This window comes from Haliaeetus albicilla, chromosome 27, assembly GCF_947461875.1.
Source record: "Haliaeetus albicilla chromosome 27, bHalAlb1.1, whole genome shotgun sequence".
NCBI lineage: Eukaryota > Metazoa > Chordata > Aves > Accipitriformes > Accipitridae > Haliaeetus > Haliaeetus albicilla.
Window position 1 is genome coordinate 12,717,349 of NC_091509.1, and position 9,780 is coordinate 12,727,128.

The following is a 9,780-nucleotide window of genomic DNA, read 5'->3' on the forward strand; positions in this document are numbered from 1 at the left end:
TCTATGATGTTTAAGCAATTTGAGCAAATCAGAGCTAGTACAAGAACTGTAACTTCTGCATTCCTCTAGCAGGAGGAAGTTTCACCATGTAATCTTAATGCAGAGTTGATATAGTTTTAAAATACAAGGTTCCTGTTATACTAAATCTTTGGGGATATGACATGGGTCCTGTCAAGATAATAGGAGCCAGAGTAGCAGCTGATACTGCTTGGTGCTTAATTTTGGTGGGGAGTTCTCTCTACAGGCACAAACGAGCTACTAATATGAAGCGTTCAGCTCAGGCAAATTGCAAATTATCACAGTTCCTCTCCCATCCTCAACACTGATAAAGGTCTTATCTGTGCTACAAAATGGAGCGGAATTTTTACTATGCCTTTTAGCAAGAATGTCTTTGGCCCTGTGGTAATTGGGTCCCTGGTGTGGCTGGACTGTGAGTATATCCATTGATCCTGGGGAATCCTGACTGTGATCAGGAAAAGGCTTTGAATTCTTCAGCAGTGTGAGGGAATTTATTCTTTCCTTTGGTGTTGGCTTTCAGCAGGATGGAGTTCAAGGCTGGCCTCTCCACTCTGCTTCCAGACTGGTCTCATTGGGGATGTTTGTAAGGGTAGTTATTTTGGAATTGCTACTCTGCTGTTCTGGCTTGTTCAGAACAATCCCCCTGTAAGAAAACTAGCCTGGAATAAAAGGGATTTTGGTCTACAATAATGGCTCTAAGCAGAGCAATGGTTTTGGGACAAAATCACAATAATTTGGGTTTTATATTGCCAGTTATTCTAGTATTTTCCCTGTAGAGACCAGGCTTTATTAGCCATAACAGTCTGTGATGCCTGTGTTGTTTGCACCAGGACTCTTTGCAGGACTATGGGCTTCCTGGACTTGGAGCAGCACGTAACGTGGGGCAGAATCCTGCCTGCTGCTGGGGCTCTGGCTTGCAGGGCACCTCGTTATGGTTCCCAGTGGCTGTGCAAAGGCAGCAGTCACCCGGGGAGGTCTCAGCTGATGGGCTGGTCAGTGGGGTTTGGGTTGAATAGGAAGGGATGATGTTTAGCTCTGAGCAGAGGCCAGACAGTAACCTAGCACAGCTGTGCAGGTACAAAAGGACTCTGTTTCCAGGGCTGTTACCTTGGCATCCATCACTAGCACAAAATTCATAGGTAAAGCTAATGCATGGGGAGAAAAAAAGAGGTGGAAGAATTGTCTTCTGAAGCAAATGCCAGCTCCTGTGTGGGTCCAGCAGCTGTTCTCTACTGCTGCAGCGCTGTGTGCTCTTGGCTGGCTGTTGGCTTCCTCGAGAGCACAGCAACAGCCTTGTGCAAGAAAGAATCAAAGTTCTGCCCTCTAATCCATGTCCCGATCTGTTAAGAAAAGATGGCTTCAGTTTTCCTTTGGTGCACTGGGTCAGGGGTTCCTGGTCTGTCTTTGGACTTATTAATTTGATTTACTCCTGATGTCTCTAGAATTGCAGATTATGCAGTCCTGCAGACTATAGCTGTCAGTGGTTTTCATTTTAAAATTACAAAAGGATGGGTTCTTGCTGGTTTTACTTCTCTTCTTCCCTCTTCTAATCATGCACCAAAGTCTTTCAGTATTATGTATCAGGAGGCCAGCTCAGTCTTGCTGATATTTAAGGACAGGTTTTCAAATGAGTTAGCTGGGCAAGATGAGTTACTTCCCCTGCGTACGTACATGGTTGCCCTGGCTGAATGCCCAGACCACCAAATACCTGGGCAGTATGAAAATCTGATCATGAATTTCCATTTTCCTGTGGTCTGAGTAAATAAAAAAAGAAGAGCCTGCTGTTGTGTTAGCTACTATACCAGGCTGGGGAAGGTTCAGGTCCTGGGTTTCCAGCTCAGTGACTGGTATTAATTCCAAGTGAAGAGTGAGCTGTGGAAGTGCTATGCCAGCTCTCTCTTCCTTCATGCACTCAGCTGAAGGGCTTGCTTGTGTGAGAGGGACTCTCTTCTGGAGACACCGCATCCAAGGCCTGTTGCTGCTGCCAATGCAGGAATCTGCTGGTCTCAGTCTGTTCCTCTTGCCATCCATCTATATGCTCCCAACCTCTCAATTCCCAAGTGAGCCCAGGAAAATGAGGATTTGGTATATCCCTTCCTCCCAAAGCCTCAAATGCAACCTGATGCAGCTGTCAGTCTTCAGCAGCAGCACTGGTGCTGTTAAAAAGCTCCTGACATCAATAGAAGTGGCACTGATACAGCAGAAAGAGTAACAGAATGGGTGCAGAGGAAAGCTTCATCACTGCTGAGAAAGGACAAGATGCTGGCGAGCCTGCCACTAACAGGATCCTGCACAAAAAGTGGTACGGTTGGTAGTGAGGATGAGGAGGAAGCTGGTGGGTCGAACTGCAGGTGGGTTGTGCAGTAAGGTGAGGAGCTTGGTGACTATGGCCTCTCAGCTTCACGTGCTGACCTGACATGGCAGCTCCAGAAGGTGTCTGCAGTGGACGTGCTGATAGCAGGGCTGTGCTGGGGAGTTTGCTCTTCTTCCCCAGGGTGTGAGCTGGAGCCAAGCAGGCCAAGGATGACTTGTCAACCAGAAGAAATGCCGAGCCAGGGAAATGGTTGTTCTCGGGCTACAGAGTGTGTCTGACCCAGCAAAGAGCATTGCATCTGGGAGAGTTACAAGGCTCCTGTCACACAGTGGGTCAGCGCTGCTCTGTGGTGGGGATTTTCCCTACGGCAAATGTTTTCCCAAATTCTGAACCCCCTTCCTGTGGGTGGCTGGTGTGTTTTGGCAGGGGTCGTGCCTCATCAGCTGGCCCTGTTCTCTCTCCTGTGCCTCTGCTTCCAGCAGCACAGCTGGGGGTCTTCCCCTGGGCAGCTACAGAGCTGGTCCCAGACATCTCTAATGGGCCCATTATGCCAGATGTGTTCACTGCTTTTGGAAGAAAATCGCACTGATTAACACCTGAGCTGGTGCACGAGGCTTCCGAGATGGTGTTAAAGGAATATTAACGAGTGCACACTGATTTGGAGAGCAGCTTTCACCATGCTGTCAAACGCACATGTTAGTTGGGTTGTTGGGAGGCTGGATGGCCAGGGGGGCACCCGTGGCTATCAGTCCTCCTAGTCAGGCTGCCACTTCGAATCTGGGCCAGGCTAAGTTAAAGAGAGACGTCCGCTTCAGTGCCTGTGAGAAATGAGCCGTTGGTATCAGTCATCGCCTACAAGACGATACCCACATCCTAGGAAACGCTCAAGCTTGTTTCTTCAGTGTGGATGTCTCCCGTCAGCCCCAACAGCTCTCGAGCATCTCACAGTGCATTTGCTGGTCGTGGCTGCAGATCAGTGATTGTTACTAAGGAAAAGGCTGTGTTGTATCAGCATCATGGATAGATATTGGGGTTGCCTAACACTCTGGAAATGGGGTTTTGCTAAAACTGAAGGATTCCTTTTGTTCTGTACAAAATTTGTGTCCCCCTTTCTTTATCACAGATAATGTGCCAACAATAACAGGTTTGTCATGCCTATACTTTGGATTCAGACCTTTCTTCTAGTGAGAGTATGGGAGGCAATGTTACCGGGCTGTGAAATAGCTCCCTGCATTGTCCCTTTAGCCAGCTTGCTCAAGAGTGCTTACTGTGACGTGTTTTGGAGCTGGAGTCTTGAATGTCCCTGGTGAAGCAAGCTAAGCTATCTGATATGCTCCCTGAGGATCTTTGCTGGTGGCATGTCAACAGGAATACCCTGAGAGGAATTTGACTGAAAGAGACAACGCTCCGATGTGCTCCCTGCAGATGCCTGGAGAGCAGGTTTGGAAGTGCTGCTTGGGCTTGCTGAAGGAACAGAAATTGTTGGACCCGTCATCAGTGTGCTGGTCAGCTGGGATCTCGCTAGCTACCCACGTGTGTCAGAGCTGGCCCTTCTCTGCTGCTGCTGGAGAGCAGCACCACTGATGCTTAGCCCTGGTAGATATCTTCATCCGGAGGCCACACAGAGCTGTATGTGGACAATAGTACAGATCACCCCTCATTCACATGGGCAGTGGAAAAAGCAGCGAGTGTAGGCTAATTGTTGTAACCTTCCCTTTCCAGCATGAGCTGTATCCCTCGCCAGCAAGGCTTGCCCTTCCTACCACATCTGCAGAAGGGCTGGTGCCTCTGCACAGCCCCTGCCTCAGCTCTCCTTCCTCCCGAGCTCACAGTTACCACACTCTCTCCCCTGCAGTAGGCACGGGTGCTTAGTTTGGCAGGGAGTAGTGCTGTGCTGCTGGAGCAGCTGTGTAACTCTTCTCCCAGGCTGTTGCGCTGCTGCATGTTGGCTTTAAAATCACTGTAAACTACGTATTGTTGATCCAGCTGTTTCTGGCAGAAGACAAGTTACAGTGTGAAATGACTAGCTGGTCTCTGAGTCCAGGGAAGGTAACTTCTTCAGTATGACCCCAGAAGAAAGAATTGGCCAGCTACCTCTTCTGCAGGAAAGAAGACCATGCCCATCCCAGTCTAGTATTTCTTTGCCTCTACCGTCACTTCTGCTGCAGCCTTGAGTGGAAGCAATTGAAATTTGTTGCATTTGGACATGGTGTAGGGATGCTTTTAGGGTGGATGGCAGGTAACCTTTTCTGTTTTTTCTCCAGTGCTCACCCGGCGTCAGAGAGAGGCAAGAAGTAAAGCTGCCAGTGGTGAAAGCGGCCCAACATCCTTAGACATTGACAAGTAAGTAGGTATGCTTGCTCCTCCAAGATTGTTTCTGTGCTTCCATTCTAACTTGCCTGTGGATGTCTTTATTCCTGTATAAATGCTGGCTGTTGGCCTTATATCAGTGTTTCCCTAAGAAATTGCCTTCCCTCAGTGCCTCTTGTTGCAGTGCTGGCTATGTTTAAACTGAAGCAAGAGGAATTTGCTGTTCTCAGATTGTTCATTTTTGCACTAATTTCCTTTCAGTCCAATCCATGGCGGGTCAGGGATGTGTGGTCTCTGGCGGCTGTGGGGGGAGCTGTAGCTAAAATGGTGCTAACTCAGCCAGTTTCTAATGGGAGATATGAGGTTGGTAACCCTGGGAAAAGAAGAGGCTAGGACAGGGAGGCTGTCAACATGGCACCTGTAGTGATATTCTTAATTAAATTAGACTTTCAGAATAGCAGTGGCTTTGTTTAATCTCTTCCCGTGCAGCCCCTCCTCCTGCCACCCACACAAAGCATCATAAGAGAGGATCTGACAGTAAAATCCCTGCTATGGAAGCAATTTTGCTGTTACAAACAGTGGATGGCAACATCACTAATGGAATTAGGCTAATTATAGAGAGGACAGCTTCTGTTTAGACACATTATCTGGGTAATCAGCACTGACTGGAAAGAAAATACGGGAAAAGTACTGCAGAGTTTTGCTCGATGGGGTCTCTCCATACAGCATTTTAGAGCCTGGGGTGAGTTTTACTAGGCGAGTACTGCTTATCAAACTGAACACAGTGCTGCTGGGGCTGGTCCCTGGGGGCTCATCTCTTCTTGGAGATGGTCCATTCCTGAATAGCTCCCTGGGTGGATGCTCCCCTCCTGAAGAACCGGTGCCCTCTTCTGCATGGTTCAGTCCCTGACGAGAGCTGGTGTGGAAGCAAGTGTAGCTGTGTAAATCCATGCCTGACCTTCATCTCCTTTCACCCAAGATAATTTTCTTTCCAAGCATGCTTGGTTGTCCTGTGTGAGCCTGGGCATCTTCTACACAAATGAGGGGGTTTGAGGAGCACACTGTGCCAGCCCCCCAGCAGGAGCGCGTGCTCTGCATTCCTTTCCCAATGTGGCATGATGTAAAATAGAGACAGTGCAGAGAAAGACTTGATTTACTAGGCAGACAAGTTCATCCAGCCCTGGTAAAATGTCTCTCTGATTTAACACACTTGGTTTGCTTTTCAGGCAGAATTCAGCTCCCCTTTGCAAAGCCCTCGCACTTCATTTCTGTGGATTTTGACAGGGTGCTTTATGTCTGGGGAGAAATCAGTGGTGTTTGAGATAGTTAGATGAGCAGATTTGATTACCATCCCGCTGCTGCAGCAGCAGGATACAGAGGAACAGGCGGGAAAAACTGATAATCACTCAGTCTTTGCGATTGGTGCCTGCCTGACCCTACTGAGCGAGACCCGATCTGGTGACATGTCTTCTCCGTGGCGTGGCCTGGAGGAGGAAAGTCACTGCTGGTGGCTGGTAGCCCAGTGCAGGGCGAATCCTAATGCAGTGCTCTGTCCTTTGCTGCCTGGCAGGTGTGAGAAGTGCTACCTCTGTAAGTCACTGGTGCCACTGCTGCAGTATCAGAGGCACGTGGACAGCTGCCTTCAGGCTGCTAGGCAAGCTCAGGGAACCAGGAGGCTGCGAAGCGCCAAGGTGAGGGGCAACCCTGCAGACCATCTCCTTTGCTTTGCGCTGGGTTTGGGGCTGGGTTGGCAGCAGGAGCTGTTGCCCTGGTTGATGGGATGAGCTGACCTGGTGTAGGATTGCCTGTCCCTGTGGGCCGCCGTGGCCAGAGAACTCGTTGCCCTCCTTCCCACGACGCTCTGCAAGAGCATGGACCAGTCCCAGAGGTGAGCTAATCCAGCAGAGCTGCCAGTAACCTCTCCAGCAGGCAGGCAGCCAGGGCTGTCCCGCTGCCAGACAGCGTGCCTCAGTCCTGCAGGCTTCCTCGGCTGAATATAGATGGAGTGGAGGGATAGTATCAGGGTGACAAGCACATCTGACTGTATCCACAAGCCCTTTCCCATGGGGAGGGCTTCAGAGCCAGAGCAGGGAGAACCGCTCAGTGCTGGGAGCAAACCGCAGCATCCCAGGAGAAATGTGGGGGAGCGAGTGTGGTGGAGGTGTGCTGGGTGTGGGGGATGTGTCTTGCTAGAGGAGGTGGGAGGCAGGAGCGTGGGTAGCAGCTGGCTCACAGTCAGTCGCCAGGTGTTTGCCCCCACTATACTTCTTCCTGCTTGTGGCAGTCCTGGGGGAGCACAGAGAGGGTCCTCCCAGGCCTTCCCGCTGGTTCCTGCAGGCAAAGCCCTAGTGCTGCGGCTTTGCCTGCGTTCAGAAATGTGATTCTCAGCATGAAGATGCAACATGATGTCTTAGTTTTCGTATAATCCCTTAAATCCATCACGGGCCTCAGCCCTTGGGGATTCAGATGCAAATGATGAGATTTCTGGTTGATGATTTTGGCTGGGATACAGCCAAGTGCTGCGTGGTTCAGAGTACTGCAGGGCACGGCTGCTCCTGCATGTGACAGGCTCCGTGGGAACTGTTTGACTCTGTCCCTGTGCCCCACAGCCAGCTGGCGTGCAGGGTCCTGCACGCAGGCACAGACACAGGGCATGGGGGAAAGGTGCTGGCGCCAGGTGGCTCTTTGGGATGGCTCAGCAAGGCTTTGTGTTTCCTCTGGCCCTGCCTTGTCCAGAGGTGGCAGCTCAGGTGGCAGCTCACCGGGGGAGCAGGTCATGCCTGAGCATGGGCTGGCCCGTTGGAAAGCTTCCTAGTGGCACTCTTGGGCTTGCGGGTTCCTGCCGCGGCCCGTTTTGGGGTGCTTTGCAGCTCCACTCTGCAGCTGGGATGCCAGTGCCTTCTAGAGCAGTTCTGGGGGTAGGGAGCAGCCGGGAGAGGGGACTTTGCTGGGCCAGAAAAGCTCAAAGCAGCCAGGCTAAGTGGTCTTCCCTTAGCCTGGGTGACCAACACGGCTGCATCTTCCCAGGAGCTGAGAGGGGACACAAGATGTGTGTTCCTCGTCTGTCTGTGCTCTGGAAGAAGGCCCTTCCCTCCAGCACCAAGCCCCCTGTACCTTTGGACAGAGCAGGACGGAGCCTGCCCTCAGAGGCACAGTGCTGGGGGATGTAATTTCTCTGTCACAGCCCTGTGCTCGCTGGCTGGCCTTGGGGGTGGCTTCCTGCACCATGGCCTCCCTCCTTACTGGGATCTGCTTGATTAACTTCTCTCAGCTGCCTCTGCTTGGGCACCAGTCAGGCTGGGCAGGGGGCATTGCCCTTCCTCTTGGCAGCTGGCCATGCTCAGCTGGAGGCTCTTGGAAATGCAGTGTTCCCTCTTGTGCCCAGCCTGACCCAGTGGGATGAGGGAACGTGTGGCCACAGGGCCACCCTGGCTATGGGGTCTCCTGATGGCAGTGTGACGGTGGTTCTCCTCTCCTTGGCAGGACGTTGGAAGGCAGGAGAGGGGACTCCTCAGGATGCTGGAGCTCTCGGAGAGCAAGTCTGCAGGTGGGAAGCTGCTTTCTGTGCTTGCCTGGCTGGGTCAGGGCTGCCCTTTCCCAGCTTTCCCCTTCCAGTCCTGGCTCGGCCTAGGCTGTGCTGGGCCGGCCAATTCCCCCTGAAGAAGGGGTCTGTTCTTGAGCAGAGCAGGAGGCTGTGGGCTTAGCTGGCTGTTGACATGCCCCAGCTGGCTGCACCCATCCCTGCCTGTGCTCAATGGACCTGTGCCAGTGCCCAGAGCCCTTGCAGGGGTAGGGGTGTGCTTTGGACCATTGCACCAAGAGTTGCCCAGCTTTCTGGGGGGGTGGCAGCATGCTGCTGTCCCTGCCTGCACACCGGTGCTTCCCTTTGTGGACCCAAGGACAGGAGGAGATGGGGAGAAATGCTCTCAGCAGCACCCTCCTTCCCTTGCCCATGGCTCACGCCGGAGGGTGGCCAGGCAGGGCTGACGTGTGCTCTTGTTGCAGGTGCTGATGCGGGGACCCCCCTCACTGGAGTAGGAGACCAGCAGTCCCCTCCCACACTCTCAGCCAGAGACGGGGAGCCGGTGGCAGACAGCTACAGCTCCCTTCGGCGCCTTCCTTTCGACGTCTCCCCTGCAAAACCCAGCATCTCCTCAGAAGCCACGGACTGCATGGTGGACTCCGAGCCGCATGTGGCTCTTCACTTGGGCAGCCAGCAGTCGACCAAAGGCTGCCACCGGAGAAGGCGCAAGTTCTGAGGCCAGGGGTCCAGCAGGTCCCCCCAGCAGCTCCCTGCGCTCTGGCGAGGGTCTGCACGGCAGTTACCCCTGCTTCACCTGCAGCCTTGTTCTTTCTCCCACCCACCCCCCTTTTATATGTTTTCTACGACCTGTGCAGGGAGCGCCGGGTGGAGAAGTGACTGTGTGTTTTATAGGTGCCTGTGCAGCTTTGCTCTCTGTTAAAGAAATGGAAATATATTTATGTATGTTTTTATGAAACTGCAGCAATACGGAGGAGCTGTGCTGTCTTTCTCTGGGGAAAGGGAGGCACCAGCGGGAGGAGAGGAGGTCCAAAATCACACTGCCCAAGGCCTGTCCTTGGGCTCTGGGGGGGAGTATGAGCTGGAGGACCCCCTGGGCAGGGGGCTGCAGTGCTCTGTGGAAATGACTCCCAGCTGGGAGCTGCGGCAGGCGCCTTGATGCCAGCGGCCAGCGGATGCAGAGACCAGTGGAGCCACGACCGCGGTGTCCCCGTGTCCTTGGTGTCGTCCCTGCCCGCCGGCTGTGCTGCCGTGGGCCGGGTCCCTGTAGCAGGGAGGTCCCTGCCTGCCCCCCCCCCCCCCGCCCCGGGCTGGGCCGTGGGGGCTCCCCCGCTCCCCGGGAGCATCCTCGCCCTGCCGCGGAGCCCCTCATGGGGGTGTGGAGGGGAGATCATCGCTGTGCTGCTTAACTAATGGGACGAGCTGACACGGCGCTAATTAAAATGCGGCCTCAAATTTAAAAGCGCCAATAGGGAGCGAGGGCGGTGGTGCCCGCGCCGGCTCGGGGATCGCGGGGGAGCGGCCCCTCCCGCGGGCGGTGCCCCGAGGCGGTGCGCGCGGGGCCGCCCATTGGCCACGGCTGGGCCAGCGGCGCGAC

At 53.4% G+C, this 9,780-nt stretch overlaps 1 protein-coding gene across 10 annotated transcripts in view; it reads left to right on the top strand.

Annotated features, from left to right (window-relative positions):
- The window catches only part of UIMC1 (ubiquitin interaction motif containing 1), a 39,511-nt gene extending 30,361 nt beyond the window's left edge, over positions 1-9,150 (top strand). For 6 of the 10 annotated variants that reach the window (XM_069772477.1, XM_069772474.1, XM_069772479.1 and 3 more), the window contains 4 exons: positions 4,597-4,675; positions 6,213-6,333; positions 8,126-8,189; positions 8,648-9,150. In XM_069772477.1, the coding sequence (XP_069628578.1) occupies positions 4,597-4,675; positions 6,213-6,333; positions 8,126-8,189; positions 8,648-8,901 (518 nt within the window). In that variant the 3' untranslated portion in view covers positions 8,902-9,150. Of the gene's footprint in view, positions 1-4,596; positions 4,684-6,212; positions 6,334-8,125; positions 8,190-8,647 lie in introns of those variants that run through there. The other 4 variants (XR_011322423.1, XR_011322422.1, XM_069772481.1 and 1 more) reach the window with 4 other exon arrangements.
- The last annotated feature ends 630 nt before the right edge of the window (positions 9,151-9,780 follow it).